This window comes from Macaca fascicularis, chromosome 8, assembly GCF_037993035.2.
Source record: "Macaca fascicularis isolate 582-1 chromosome 8, T2T-MFA8v1.1".
Classification (NCBI taxonomy): Eukaryota; Metazoa; Chordata; class Mammalia; order Primates; family Cercopithecidae; genus Macaca; species Macaca fascicularis.
This window is the reverse complement of record NC_088382.1, coordinates 150,448,118-150,464,808: the sequence shown is the minus strand read 5'-3', so window position 1 is coordinate 150,464,808 and position 16,691 is coordinate 150,448,118. Positions and strand designations below refer to the sequence as shown.

Here is a 16,691-nt window from a genome sequence, read left to right as displayed (position 1 = left end):
CATCGGACAACTAAAAGCCACTGAATGTTTCCATCAGAGTAGCTGTGGTATTTTTCTGCCTATCTAAATACCTGTCTTGGTTTAATTCTTGCGCCTTTATTTTTGTGCTCGATAATAAACCTAGTTATGATGCAAAACAGGCTTTAGATTGAGACTTATTTTTTGTTTTGTAGAAACAAGAGCCAATTGAAGTTAAACAAATCGTTCTAGACCTAAAGCTTTTTACTTAACCGACTGGATTAATTCAGTTGCAGTTGATCAGTCTTGAGTGCCCGCTATGTGGAAGTAGTAGAAACTGTTGTTCCTTGTAAAGGATGGAAAATACATATGGAAAATAACATTTATGTACCCACCCTCCAGTTTGATGACTGTTCACTCATTTGTTTACTCATTCATTCAATAAATATTTATTGAGCACACAGACTTAGATGCTAATGCAGAAAATAAAGGAAGGTTTTGAGACAGAATATTCCTTAAATCAGTAATAGCACATAGTTGTCTACTGCTAGCTGAGGGAATGTTTCTCCTACTTTAAGAGAAAATAATGAGTAAATGTTCATACTTTTTAAATGCATATTAAGTTATGAATTCCTGGTAGGTTACAGAGAGTATGCCCATCTGATGTCTTTTATCTTCTCTGTAACAGAGATATGGCAGGCTTACTGGAGGACGTATGAAATCAGTGAATTGTAGAGCTTCCTAGGCAAGCATTGTTCAATTTCCAGATAGTTTTAACTGGCCATTTGAGATTTGTCTTCATGAGTTGAAAGTGGAGTTTATACTATGATTTCTCCAGCTGCTCATCTAAGCATGAAGAGGATGAGTGGGTAGGTTCAGCATGGCTTGGGTTTACCAAGCAATTCAAACAGAGGGATAATAGGAGACAGGGGAGCTGGTTGTCTTTGCAAGAGACGGTCATAATGAGGAACCATCCAGTATGAAGTAGACAAAGATTGGTATGGAGTGAGAGGTGAGTTAACTGGGGATGGAACTCTTTGAACAAATGAGCTAGCAGGCTAGTAGGCAGTTGTTGAAGAACGGGATGTTTGAACATTTTTTTAGGGCAGAAGTCAAGATACTTTTTGTGTAAAGGGTCAGAGTAAATATTTTAGACTTTGAGGAACGAGGCAAAATGGAGGGTATTATGAAAGTACAGAACAAGAGAGAAGACAAATTTGCACAAATTTTTGTGTTGATAAAGTTCATAATAGAGTGTAGTTTTCTAGTAACACAGGTGTGCTGCTGAAGAGAATGGGATGCTTCTTGGAGGAAGGGGGGTAACATTTCATGTGAGGTTCAAAATGGGTGCGCTTATCAAAATAAATTGCAGATTTTAATCTCTTCAGGCTAATCTACAAGGAAATGGTACACATTTCATCTTTGAAAATGTGTTCACAGTGACAATTACTTGCAAGTATTGATATCACTCTTATCAGCTTTTAAAATTGAGTTTATTCATTGTTTAGAAGGCATTTCAAGAATTCCATTAGATTCTTGTCTTTGCTTTAGACTTTAAGCTTGTATTACTTTGCAGATTAATCACTTAAAATTGATGGTTAGATGGAAACACCTCAGCTGCACATTTAAATGGATTTTGAAGTATGTAAATCCTTTGCCTTTTCATTGGAGTCCAAAATATGCTGCTGGAACTGTAGTTTGAGGTCAGAAAATACATCTGCAAATTTTTGTAGAAATGGAAATTTCCCTTCTGGTTTTCACTTTTGACAGCATGGGAAGGGTGTGGAGCAGCTGAAGGTTATTATGATTCAGACTCTATTCATTGTTTCTTAATGTCCCATTTAAGTGGTCATAGATTATATGAGCTTTTCTTAATAGGAGACCGTTTTATTTCTTTAATATTTTTTGGTATAACTCATGTTTATATCTTTAACATCAAGCATAATTACTGACACAATGTAAACTATATGACAGGTACTCAGGAAACATTTATTGAATGCATATATCTAATATTTTTCTTTTAAAACAGTGTTGTTTATCCTATTCCTTTTGTTGTAGGTGAAGAGCGATTATATGTTAGAGATAGCTGATCAAGTGGACCAGGAAATTGCTTTGAAGTTGGGTTGTCTAGAAATACGGTAAGATGGTAACTATACATTGAGGCCTTTATTTATCAATTTTTAAATTATTTTTGAATATTTTGCAGGTATTTTCCTTTTCTTCATAATGATTATCAGTGAAATACTGAATAAAATTTGAGTAAATTATGAACTGTTGGTTTGGTGCAAAGATAATTGCAGTTGTTGCCATTGATTTTATTTATTATTCAGCTGCCTCTCCCCCAGTTTTTATCATTTAACAACATAACCTTTCCTTATATATACATGTAAATGTATATCTTCCCTCTTCCCTGATTTTAGGCGATCATACTGGGAGATGCGGGGCAATGCCCTAGAAAAGAAGTCTAACTATGAAGTATTAGAGTAAGTATTATACTTATAAGCTATACCTGCAAATATGCGGAACTAAATTAGTTTGTAGTTTATCTTAAAATTAAATACTGATTCTGAAACACTACTATTTCTAAAATTTTATGTCTGGAAGAGGAAAAGAACAGAATCCTTGATGACATTAATTGTGTTAGTAAACATTTAGATTTGTTGATAGATGTCGTAAAGCTAATATTGTATATGGCCTGTTAACGTACACATTTTGTCTGTGTAGAGTTAATCATAGCAAGGTGATATTTTTTCTAATTTATATTGAATTCTACAGCTGCCTATAAATTGCTTATAAATTATTGTTCGTAGTCTCTGTATAAGTTACTACAGATTGTTTTTCACAAACGGAGATACAGAAGTTACTCACTGCTCATGTATCAGAAAAATCTAGAATAACTAGAAATTTTTCCAATAATGAAATTAATTTGTGCATTAGACTGTTATATTAGATTGTATTAAATTAACCCAATCTGGAGTTTACGTTGTGGGAGACTAGAAGCCCTATACTTCATCTTTTTCATAATTAATTCAGCAAAAGATAATTGAACATTGAGTCCTTTGTAGCTAAGTGCCGGAGATTCGGAAATAAAACAAAATTTTAACCCCCAGGAAGCATTTCACTAAAAGGAAGACTCTCAGACAAGTAAGCAAAATTATAACATAATGTGCTAGAAATGAAAGTGGAAGTATCAGCTGGGTGTCTGCAGGAGAATGGTGCTTGATGTGTGAGGTGTTTTCACATGGAGATGTTATTTAACCTAAGTCTTAAAGAATGAGTGGTTCACAAAGTGTAGGTATGTGGGGTTTGTTGCATGGGACCCAGGAAGCCAGTCAAGAGGATAAATCAACATTTGCAAAGGCATAGAAACATGGACCATCAGGCAAAGGTTAGGAAACTCTAAGTTGGTTGTGAGTAGATAGAATAGCATTCTTATGAGGGAGATAGGGACGTGTATACAGGGACCAGGTCGTTACCTCTCTAGTACATTCTTCAAAGAGTCTGGACTTAGCCTTTGAGCATCGCTAACTCATCATTTCAAGCAGGACAATTATATGATGAGATTCGCAAGTTAGAATTCCATATTTGTGAGATTAGAATTTTATTAAAGAAGTTTAAAGATGGAAGCAGTGAGTCAGGAAGCTGCTGCACCTTTCTTGTCCATGTGAGAATGATGAGGCTGTGAGACAGAAGGAAGCAGTGGCCATGGAGACCTGGGCTAGCAGAGGCAGAGTCTGTGTGACTGGAGCCTGATTATATTTGAATCAAGGACAGGGAGGAACCCAAGGAGTCTCTTGGTTTTCTCTCATGGGCCACTATGGATACCAGTCACAGAAAAGCAGTGTGTTTGAGGAGAAAGAAAACAAGTTACTTGGAGCATGTTGATTTTTAGTTCTAAGGGAACATTCATGTTTTTTAAAATGAAAAAGGAAAGATCACTGTTCGTTTATTTCACTGTTATGAAATCACAAATACCAGCAGCATTAAAAATCATCTGTTATGGTACTCTGTGCTTAGATCTTGGTTTCTAGTACCATTCTTCAGTGGAAGGAACCAGAGCTCCTTGGAAAAATGCAGTTCGAGGGAGAGGAGAAAAAATACAAGGGTGAGCCCTAGAGCTGCTTGTAGTGCCAGAAAGAAGGAAGTGCTCAAAAAGCAAAACGATGGGGCCGTGTCAGAGGATGAAGGAGCCAGTGGAAAAAGTTCCCAGTGACAAAAGCTGGAACAATTTGAGCAACAAATTAAGTTACATAGTATTAGATTATAACCCAAAGTATGAATACCCATGAATCCATAGTAATATAAATACTTGAATCAATAAATATTTAAAGGAGCAGTGACAAATTTCCTCTACAGAAAAATTCCAAAAAATTTATGTAGATTCCCTCTCTCAAAGGAGGTAGGGCATAAAACTCATCTCTAACATATGAGCTACATTTAGTGACTTGTTTCTAAAGAGTATAATAAGGAAAGGAAGTGTGGGGAAAAAGTAACTTTACAGTGAAGAAACCTGACAGGCATGACCTCAGCCAGGTGGTCAAAGTCAGCATAACCAGTGATCAGTAGTGTTGATAGTGTGCAACCATGATGTAATGTGTTGAGAAAGACACTTTACCTCTGTAGCCTTCCTCATAACAAAACCCCATAACCTGAGTCTAATCATGAGAAAAAACATCAAACAAATCCCTCTTTAGGGACATTTTACAAAGTACCTAACCAGTACTCCTCAAAATTGTCAAGGTGATGAAGGAAACAGTGGAAGTCAGAGAAACTCACATATCCAGGAGTTGCCTAAAGAAACATGATGATTACATGTAATGTGGTGTCCTCAATAAGATCTTGGAACAGAAAAAGGATAGGGAAAAAACTGATGAAATCTGAGTACAGAGTTTGTTAATCATAATATATTCATACTGGGTTTATTATTTGTGACAAATTTACCAAAGTAATGCAAGATATCAATAGTAGGGGGACCTGGGTGTGGACTATACAGGATACTCTCTTTGTAACTCTTTTGTAAATCTAAAACTATTGTAAAATAAAAGGCCTATCTAAAAAGAAAATCCTGATGGGAGAATTAAGCAAGTAGTTAGAGATGATCTAAAAAGGTACAATAGATGGCAAATAGTTACGTGAAGTCAAGAGAAGAGTGCTAGTTCAGTGGCCTGACTGAGTTACATACAGGGAGAGGACTCCAGGAACACATGTGATCATCTTTCAGGGTCGCTGTGGAAGCCTACCCTACCCTAGTGTAGTGACCGGGGAAAAAGAATGATGTGATTTGTATTCTACCTATCTCTATGTGAGGCCAAGACAGGAAAATGAAATAGTAACTGAGAGATAGAGTCTGTGTGAGAACCAGAGGTGTACAAAGGAATGAAGACAGCCAGACATACTGTCAGAAGGATACAGGAAGAGAGATACTTGAAAGAAATTTCCACGAATAATACATTGACATGTTTTTAATTGCCAAAACAGTTAAAGAAAAGCAGATTATCTGTCAAGGTGAATTTCTGAGTGGTACGTTTGGAGAGAAGAATTTTAAGTTCAAGATCTGTTTGAAATGAAAGTCAAATTTTGCACTGAAGTTGGTGTAAATTGGGCTTATTTCTAGAAATTACAGAACTTCAGATGATCAGAGAAGAGACGAATAGAAGAGGACAAATTAGGGCTTTAACCAGTGCTTTCAAAATGTTACATAGTTTTTGTCAGGGGTCAGTGAAATGGAGAATATGAGAATTGCTATACATGTCTACGGCCATACCACCCTGAACGTGCCCGATCTCATCTGATCTCGGAAGCTAAGCAGGGTCGGGCCTGGTTTGTACTTGGATGGGAGAATTGCTATACATAAGTAAGGGCTTGTGATTATTATTGCTTGAAACAGAAGAACTAGACAGCATGAGTTTGTAAATTAGATCCTTCTTAGAGGACTGCATGGAAAGTTGGATTATCTGTTGTTTTGATATGGCTGTTTCATCTTAGTTAATTTATATGTGCGATATTTAAAGTAAGTAAATATGACAGTTAAAAGAAAGAGGAATCTTGAGTTTCTTGTAGTTCTAGGATATTATTGTGCTTATTTTGCTCTCCCCTCTTTCTAAATTCCTGTGCTTTTGTTCCATGTTAGTGATTCTTTGCAATTATACAACTTGTGTGAATTCAGCACCCTGTCTCCTTATAAGTAGATTAGTTGAGTGACTTCTTAATGCAGAATATCTGGGTTCAAGTCCTTATTACACCTTGACTATTTTATTTGCCAGGTTTTATTAGTAAGCTCTTGGTGTCTGTTTCCAAACGTGTAAAATGGGGATATTGGTGATACATATATAGGAGTGTCGTAAGGAGTGAGATAATTTATGTCAAGAGCTTAATACATATTGTACCCAACACTGAATAAATGCGGACTATAATTATGATTATTATCCATGGGAGATACTGATTGTCAGTCAGGATGAAAACCAAACTGTAGAGTTTCTTTAAAGAGCATTAAGAAAAAAAAAATGATAGAAAACAATGTTATTGTTCATCTGTTGGTTTAATTTTGAGCCCTTTTTAAATGATTTTTAATTTATTTGTTTTCAAAGGTAATAATACATTCTAGTTAGAGAAACATTGAAACTACACTGTCAAATAAGAAAATTTTTTCAACTCCTTACTGATAACCATCATCATAGTTTTAGTAAATATCCTTATAGCTCTCTGTTTCGACAATTGTGTGCGCATTCAATGCATAGTTTTAATATAAGTGGAATGATCCTATATGCATCTTGCCTTTTTATTCAACTTTATGTTTAATACATCTTTCCATGTGACTAAATAGAAATATACATTAGTATATAGTCCACCCATGAGTATACAATACTACATTTAAACAGCCACATAATAGTTGACATTCAGTTCAGGTTAATAATAGTGTAAGGCATGGTGCCATTTTTTGTTCATTTTTGCCTATATGATAGGCAACAGATGATAACTTGCTTTATATTAGTTTGATTACTGGTAATATTAAACCTCTTTGCATATATGGCCATTTTTAAGTTTTTTTGTAAATTAACTGTATTTTAAATAAGCTTTTCTAATATGTTTATTTTTTCTTTATTGATCTTAAGCAGTCTTTGTCATGTTAACACTATCTTGTAATGTTAGTTCTGTATTTTCTTTCCTAGCTTGTCATTTTCTTTCAACTATGTGTATATGGCTCTCATCATACAGAAGTTTGTCTTTCTTTGATGTAGTAAAATGGTATTTTCATTTTGGTTTTTGAGTTTTAAGATCCTATTTTTACAAAGGCATTCCAGAAGTTAAGATTGTTAAATGTTTGTTTTGAAACTTTTGTGCATTCATTCTGTTTTTATATTTTCAAATGTGTGGATTTTAAAAATATTTTCTTTTTAAATAAACTTTTGACTTAATGGCATTATGCTCAGATAGCATGGTCTGTGTGACAAGAGCCTCTCAGCTTTTGTGGAGCCTTCCTTTGTGGACCCTAGAATAAGATCATTTTCCCCTAGTGTTTTATCATGAAAAAGTTTCAAAAATACAAAAAAGTTGAGAGACTTGTTCAGTCAGCATCTATGTGTCTAGCACCAGAATGCTACAGTTATTAACATTTTGTTGTATTTGCTCTGTGTGATCAGTTGTTATAAATGTTTTAGTGTGACTTAAAAAATGCATTTCCTATTCAAGCTTGTTAACATACCCATCTGTGATAATGACTTTGCCAGTTTCTTCCTATAAGTCTATTTATTTTTCCTTTGTATTTTGAGGCTCTTTTATTTAAACATCCAAACAATATGTGTTTTTGGTAAATTGAATCTTGCATCATTATGTAGTGATCTTCTCTATGCCTGATAATTTTTTGTTGTTGTTGTTGTTGTTCTGAAATCTGTTTTGCCTTCTTTGGTTAGCCTTGACCTGGTTTATACATTACCATTTTTTCACTTTCAACTTTTGTGTGTCCTTATACTTTTTAGGTGTGTCTTTTAAAAATGTCATAGTGCTGGATTTCTTAAATCCAGTTTGCTAAGTATGTCTTTGAACTGATAGGTTAAGTACATTTGTATTTCTTAGGATGCGTGATATATTGGACTCGCTTTTATTGTCTGTTTCCAGTGTCCTAGAAATGAATTGTGTGTGACTGCATGTGCTGTTTATTTCTTAGTTGGTATTCTTAGTCCACATTTTCTTCTGTAATTACTTTGAAATTTATAAACATCTCTACTCTTTCATTAGTTACCCTTACATTTAACCTTATATATTAACCAACTCCAGATTTTAAACTTATCTAACCCTGTCTTAAAGCAAGGACCATGAAACACCTTAAGTCTCCCCATCTTCTTCCAACTTACACATCATTTTTTCCTGTTATTTTAGTTGTATCTTTTCAAAATTGAAACTCCAAATATTAGACATTATTATTATTTTATACAGTTATTATTTTTGGCTTTCCCTGCATGTGTATTATTTTATTTCTTAAACATCCTTTATTGGGCCAGGTGCAGTAGCTCATACCTATAATCCCAGCACACTGGGAGGCCAAGGTGGGAAGATGTGTTGACCAGCATGGATAACATAATGTTGCAAGACCTCATCTCTACAAATAATTTTAAAAACTAGCCAGGTGCAGTGGCACGCAGCTGTGGTCCCACCTAGTTGGGAGGCTGAGGCTGGAGGATTGCTTGAGCTCAGGTTGTTGTGGCTGCAGTGAGCTGTGATCATGCCACTGCACTCCAGCCTGGGCAACAGAGCAAGACCTTGTTTAAAATAACCATGTTTGTATCTCAGACCACCTTTCTGGTATGCTTTTCCTTTTGTTCCAAATATATTGTTCAGATCATTGGGTTTTTTTTCCTCAACACTGTAAAGATATTCTGTTATGACTAGAAATGTCTATTGACATTTCTTTGTGGTTGCTTTTTCTTTTAAGGTCCTTTTCCTACTTTTCATCTTTTCTAGTTTTATTCATGTCTTGTGCTTCGATTTCTTTTTATAAATCCAGTTGGAATAAGGCATACTTCTCAATTCTGTAGATTCATATTTTTCATCTGGAAAATATATGCCACTGTCTCTTTAATAATCAATAGATGCATTTCTGATCTTTGCTATCTCTTACATTTTTTGTATTTTCTATCTCTGTCTCTCTGGATCCTCTTTTTTGGGGGGGATTTTTCCTTGGATTTGTCGTCTAATTCTTTAATTCTCTTCAGTAGTATCTTTATGCCATACGTTGTTCATTTATTTCATTCTACCACTTACATTTTTCATTTCTAGACGTTCCATTTCATATGATGTAATCTTCTTCATGCTTGGTAACCTCTGCTATGCGCATCTGTGGTGTTTGCACCATTTATTTCTTCATGTTTTTTATGCATAGCTGTTTTCTGTTCTGTATTTGACAATAACCTTGAGGTACTGGGATGTCTCAATCTGCTGTTACTCTGACTCTCACTCAGGCCACCAAAGTGGTTTGAATCAGAGGCTAGTGGCCCTAGACTGAGCAAGCTGAATTCCAGGGGGCTTAATTTCCACTGTTGCGGCTTCTGACAAGAGCCAGGAAATGATACCACTTCCGACTCCCTCAGGTCCAATCTCAGTGCCCAAGTGCCGGGTTCATCGTCCCCACCTTGCAGGTACCGTCGGTCCAGAAAGCCAAAAAGTTTCCCTTCTGCATGTCGTGCTGTGTGTGTGTGTGTGTGTGTGTGTGTGTGTGTGTGTGTGTGTGTGTGTGCGTGCACTGGGGGCATCCTAGAAACCTGCATGTTTATCTCCCTATTGCCTAAACATTCTTCATTGTAGCTCAATCTATCTTTCCAACATCAGTTTCCCTTTTTCTTTTACTTTGAAGTGTTTTTTTGTTTGTTTGTTTATTTTGTATTTTGAGACGGAGTCTCACTCTGTCTTCCAAGCTGGAATGCAGTGGCACGATCTCAGCTCACTGCAAGCTCCGCCTTCTGGGTTCATGCCATTCTTCTGCCTCAACCTCCTGAGTAGCTGGGACTACAGGTGCCCACCTCCATGCCTGGCTAATTTGTTGTGTTTTTAGTAAAGACGGGGTTTCACTGTGTTAGCCAGGATGGTCTCGATCTCCTGATCTTGTGATCCGCCCGCCTCAGCCTCCCAAAGTGCTGGGATTACAAGTGTGAGCCACCGCACCCGGCCTAGAAATTTTTAATATGTAGTTTCTGATGATAAAATTCTGTTTTTAAATCTCTCTCTCTTAAAAATTTCACCCTTGTTCTTGAACAGTAGCTTAACGGATGCTGGTCAAGCAGTCTTCCTACTTTGGCCTCCCAATGTGCTGAGATTATAGGTATGAGCCACCACACCTGGCCCAATAATAGCATACCAGCAAAAACATTAACCTATTTATATTTTATATAATAAAGATACTTAACAACATTGCATTTGGTCCTGTCTTCCATTGCGGCCATTGTAAAGGCTGATGCCAGTGCTTTAGGAGTGGCCTGGCTGAGAGGATGTGCAGGGACTTGCATGCATACACCATGGCTGTTCTATCACAGGAGCAACTGGGGACCCTAGCGGCCCCCATACCTCAAGGAGAGCATTGGCATTGCTTTTTCCTATTGGTTTTGGCTAGTAACTTGGAGCCATTTAGAAATTTATGTATTTCTTCAGTACAGAAAGGAAGTATACATGAATGCAGAATACTACTTGTTTCTTATTCGTTCTTTTCATGGTTCTCTTTTTCCTTTCTAATAAGAAAACTCATGAAATGTTCCACATAATTTATTAGATTCCGGCAGGAATTTTAAAGTCAAACTCAGTTGTTTACAGCCTAATGCAGAATACCCTTTCAGCTTTACTGTATTTTTTTTTTTTTTTTTTTGAGACGGAGCCTTGCTATATTGCCCAGACTGGAGTGCAGTGGTGCAACCTCGGCTCGCTGCAACCTCCTCCCAGGTTCACGCGATTCTCCTGCCTTAGCCTCCCAAATAACTGGGATTACAGGTGCCCGCCATCATGCCTGGCTGATTTTTTTTTTGTATTTTTAGTAGAGACGGGGTTTTACTATGTTGGCCAGGCTGATTTTGAACTCCTGACCTCAAGTGATCAGCCCACCTCGGGCTCCTTAAAGTGCTAGGATTATAGGCGTGAGCCACCACGCCTGGCTGCTTTACTGTATTAATAAATAACTTTTTTTGTTTCTGTTTGTTTGTTTTGAGACAGAGTCTCTCGCTCTGTTGCCCAGGCTAGAGTGCAGTGACATGATCTCAGCTCAGTGCAACCTCCAACTCCCAGGTTCAAGTGATTCTCCTGCCTCAGCCACCCAAGTAGCAGGGATTACAGGTGTGCACCACCATCCCCAGCTTATTTTTATATTTTTAGTAGAGATAGGCTTTCATCATTTTGGCCAGGCTGGTCTCGAATGCCTGACCTCTAGTGATCCACCCGCGTTGACCTCCCAAAGTGCTGGGATTACAGGTGTGAGTCACCATGCCCAGCCATAAATAACTATTTTGAGTTATACTAGTACTGCTACCGCTAAGGCACAGTTTCTGAGAGTGAGACAAATACTATCTAGAAACTTAAGGGTTTTTTCTTTAAACCAGCTAAAGAGTTCATTAGTCTTTCTTTTTCATGTCTTTCCAATCTAGGAAGAACCAAGGTACCTTTTTTGTAGGCAAAGGAGAAGACAGTGAAGTCCCCCAGCCCCTGTCCCTGGTACGTTACTTCCTGTGGGCTCACACAACAGGGAACAACTGGAGTGTAAAACAGACAATACTTTTATTTACATCTTTTGTAAATAAGAGGTGAGGAGGAGAGAAAGCAGCTACCTTCTGGTCACAAAAACATCCCCAGCTTCTAAGTAGAGATCCAAAACACTTCTAGTATTAAACATTGGAATAAATGTAAGCATACATTTTTAAAAGTCTGATTAAAAAGAAGACATAATTATTTACCCAGTTATTCCAGTTAAAGGTCATGGGTGGCTGTCTATCCCAGCAGCTCAGGATGCAGGGCAGAAGCCAGCCCTGAACAGGATGCCATTCTTGTCACAGGGAATACTCTCTCCTCCCTCCCTATACTCACTCATCCTAGGACAGTTCAGATACCAGTTCCCCTAACATGCATATCTTTGGGATGTGGGAGGAAACTGGAGTAACCATAGAAACCCCACACAGACACAGGGAGAACATGCACACTCCATATAGTGACCCAGCTGGGAATCGATTTTTTTTTCTCATCTACATTATAATGAAACAACATTAAATAATAGTGACATTATTTATGAACCTGCTGTTTAGTACTTTCCCTTAGAGGAACATAGGAGAAAACATAGTCACATAGCCATACCTTGCTACAGAAGAGACTGGGGAAGGCAGCACTGTACCTGACCAAAAGACAACTTCATCCCCAGGATGAAGGGAAGAATGTCATTAAGAAACAGCAATCTCCGTTGCAGTTAGATAATTTTAGCGTTTGTCTATTGTTAAGAGGCTTGAGTATAATTTAGAGGTGAAAGTACCACCATACTATTTCTGAATTAAATATACTCAATTCTGACAGTTTTGGAGAAAGGGTAAGATAGAGTTACTACATGGAAATGCCTCTTTAAGTTATATTTGAAGTTAGTTTTGGCTGCATTTTTGCCTAGGTTTTAAGTATTTGAGGAATTGTGTTCACAAAATATTAAACAAGGTCGCCAGACAAGAATCTTCTCAGAAATACTGCCAGAAGAGAAATAAATTTATCTTTGACATAAGAATTTGCTTATAATAAGGTTAGTTTCTTTTTAATATGTAAAGACAGTTGATTCCCATCGGAGGCTTCTGAAAGCCAGCTGTGTTATGAATTTGTAGATGTGAATACACACGTGCAGGATAAGACCACAGGCTGGGACTAGACGGGCACTGTAGAGGATTCATCTCAGTGAGTGGGGAATGCTGATGGCAGTCAGCTGGTGCAGGTGGGGAGGGGCCCTCCTACACAGCCTCTTTTCCTGAACGATTCTGGATGGCCACTATGGTGTGAAAGGAGGAATACGAGGAGGTGCACAGTCATCATGCAGGGATGTGGGAGGGCAGAGCTCTCTAGGGATTTTCCAAAAATGCTAAATGGCAACAGGAATCAGTGGAGTAATGAATGGGATTTTGAGGTTTAGCAAAAGAGAACGAAGACCACATCAGTCAGCAGTGTTCTAAATCTTTCACTTAAAGGATAGAGGTCAGTTAAACATGAAGAGAGTTCTGGTTAAAATTGGCCACAAAAACCTTAAATCTCGATGGCTAAGTGCATTGGTTTTAAACTCTTATAGTACCTTTCACACTGTGTGGTAGTTAGTTGTTTATGTAATTATCTCACTTAAGAAAAGGAAACATATTAGTGATTTTTCTACCCCATGATCTGTTATGGTGCCTAGTATGTCATACAGTCTCCGTGAGGAAGTAAACGAATACAGCCTCTCTAGTCTTTGTAGCTTCAAATCTAAATGATTTGAATCTTAGTGAATAGATCATAGAAACTGTTTTTGTTAGTTCTGAGAGAGAAGTAGGAAAGGTAATACTTAGAAGCCCTCTGCTATGTATATACAGGCAATCCCAATGAAAGGCTTCTTGTTTAACGTACAGCTGTCTCCTGTAAGATCTGCTGCCTTCTGCGTTGTCATGGTAGAGCTCTCTCCTCACCCCTCTATACCTCCTTTCCCCAGTCTTTCTGAGCAAGGCAGGAACCTTGTGTGGTTGTGCCTGTGGTAGCTCTGCACCTATCCCCAGTGCTCATGCATTTCACCCGTCTCTGCCCTTACTGAGGAGCCTTTGGGCCCACAGCAGCAAGCCCTAGAGAATGAGGGTGCCCGAAGTCCTAGATTCATTGCTCTGTCGCAGCCCCACCCATTGCAGCTTTCTGCAACAATGGAACTGTTCTGTGGGTGCCCCACTGAGTTTGGTGGCCTCTAGCCCCATGGGACTGCTCATCACTTGAAATGTGCTGAGCATTGCAGTTGGGAACATAATTTTTAATTTAATTCAACTAATTTAAGTATAAATAGCTACATATCACTAGTGGTTGCATATTGGGCAGCACAGTTCTAACCTAATGTTAGTGTCTTGTCATCTGTGTATGGGTTCAAGAGTTTTCTCTGAACTGATGTGGGAATCTAATAAACTGATGCTTGGGTTTGGGAACTGGGGTTTGGCAGTATTCTAAAAGCTTCATGTGAGCTAGTTTTTTATTACATGAGTTTAAATGCATTTAGGACATATCCTTTGACAGTTAATATAGTCAGGAATTATTATATGATAAAGGTTAGTAATTATGTTTTGTTTATGATGTATAAGTTGTATTTGTTGTTTTATTCACATACAGGACAGTTGTATAGAGTTTGGGCTCAAAGAAGGTTTTTATGCCACTTGAGGCAAAACTACTGCTTATTAGAGTGCACGTTGTAAACCAGTCCCAGACACACAGATCGTGGAGAGAGGCGACCTCATATTAAAAATGGGACAGCCTACAAGTCCCTGCTTGGTTTCCTAAGGCTTTAAATTTAGATATCTATAATAGGCTTTCCCTAAAATCTTTTAACATAGTGCGTTAGGTGTGCTCAGAGTCCTCTATCACAAAACCTGAAGTAGTTTGACTTCTAGATTAAATTAAAATGTGTTAAAGGCAGTGTTGCAGACTTTTTACCATGACCTTGTGTGCTTGAGCCTCATTTTTATTTTCTCAACTGCCAGGTGTCAATAAAGTTCTAACATATGGACAAATGTTACAAATTCATTATTACTCAAAATAAGTTTAAGAAAATCTATACTGTATATATGCTAATTATTGGCCTTCAGGCGTTTTTTTTTAAATGGAGTTGTCTTCACCTTTGAAGTAAAAGCAATACCTAGTATTCGTCTTTATTTTCAAAAAATATATGCTTCCTTTCATTTTTCTTGAATCATACAACACTTTTTGGTTTATCTTTAATTTTCTTATTTGTGACAGCAATGAATATGGTAAGTTTTTTATTTCTGCCTGGCTCTGAGAAAAATAGATGTGTAACTGGGTTGACTAATAGCAGTTGACAGCCACACAGTCGGGGAGAGGATATTCCCTGCCTTGGTCTTTCCCTCAACCAAATACTGACATGGCCAGTTGCCTTCTTGAAATCCCTACTAGAAGGGCATGTATGTATACCTCGCCCAGCCTCACATGTCTAAAATAGAACTGTTGATGCCCACCCACCTTCCCGTTCTCGGTGCATAGCTTCAGCATTCCCTCACACCTCATGTCCAGTCACTCATCCCTGTTGCCTCTGTCCACAGTAGCCCCTGAATCTCACGACTTCTCACGACCTCTACTGTCCACCAACAAACCTCAGGTCAGGCCATGCCTCCTTCTGCATTAAACAGTGAGGCACACAGGGCATGTAGACCAGAAGCTGTCCAGACAGCAGTGCTTTCTAAGGCATTCTTCTATGGCAGAACAGAAACTACCCCCTTCACGTTCCAGGAACTTCATAAACAGTTTACTTAAACCTCAGCACCACTGTGTGGTAGTAGTTCACATCCCCACTTTACAAGTAACCGGAGGCTCACAGGTGTTAACAGCAAGTCCATCCTATGGCAGAGCCAGGATTCAAATTAAGAACTCTCTGAGGCCGGGCGCAGTAGCTCATGCCTGTAATCCCAGCGCTTTAGGAGGCTGAAGCAGGCAGATCACTCGAGGTCAGAAGTTTGAGACCAGCCTGGCCAACATGGTGAGACCCTGTATCTACTAAAATTACAAGAAATAGCCGGGTGTGGTAGTGCAGGCCTGTAATCCCAGCTACTTGGGAGACTGAGGCACGAGAATTGCTCGAAGCCTGGGAGGCAGAGGTTGCAGTGAGCTGAGATTGGGCCACTGCACTCTAGCCTGGGTGACAAAGCAAGACTCGGTCTCAAAAAAAGAAAACCTCTTTGATATGAAAATCAGTGCTTGCTGTTATGGAATAGTGGCTTGAAAATGTAGATAGAGGCAGAAATGATCAAGAATACCACCTTGTAGATTCCAGAGTGTGTCTTTTGTGTACTAATTTTGCTACTTCCCAGTAATGATTGGCATCAAAATCCTTAAAATGCAAAGACGCTGTGTTTTTAGGAGGCAAAATGAAAAGGAAGAACTTGTGTGGATACTTTTCCCCCTTCATATCCAACTGTCAAAATAGATAATGATAGTTCTGTAAAGGTAAGGAAGGGAAGTTACAAACAAAAGTGGCTAGAGACAGAAATGTAAAATCAGTAGTTGTATGAATTAACTGATGGGTAAAACCAGAAAGTAGTATATCATAGAAGCTGAGATAATTTTAGGATGTAATGAACATAGTAATAGCAGAATAAGAAAGAATGAGAACTGAGACCAGTTTTGGATTTAGCAGAGGAGGAATTCATTGGTTTAGGTACTACTAGCAGTCAGATTATAGAACAAGGGATTTAAAATGTTTGAATTATAGTATCATGACATGATGTCTATAGTTTTGTTTATAACGCCAGCCAACTTACAGTTATGGATGAAGAAGTCATCCCTGCTTCTTGGTACTTTATATTCAGTTTGTTATATGTGATATATTATGTGATTCTGAAAAGAAACCTGTATTTCCCTTTTCTCCTTGATCCTTTTATGTGTCTCCTGACATTCCTTAATGTCGTCAGAGGCATTATTTTGTATTACTAGCACACGAGTGACACCTAGTGGCCAAAACATCTGAGTAAGTTAGTAACCAAAGTACTAGGAAAAGAATCAGCTGT

General features: G+C 38.0%; 1 protein-coding gene across 50 annotated transcripts in view; it reads left to right on the top strand.

The window, feature by feature from the left end:
- The window catches only part of PTK2 (protein tyrosine kinase 2), a 356,961-nt gene that overhangs the window by 153,767 nt on the left and 186,503 nt on the right, over window positions 1-16,691 (top strand). For all 50 annotated transcript variants that reach the window (XM_073999554.1, XM_073999553.1, XM_073999548.1 and 47 more), the window contains 2 exons: window positions 2,017-2,096; window positions 2,379-2,441. In XM_073999554.1, the coding sequence (XP_073855655.1) occupies window positions 2,017-2,096; window positions 2,379-2,441 (143 nt within the window). The remainder of the gene's footprint in view (window positions 1-2,016; window positions 2,097-2,378; window positions 2,442-16,691) is intronic.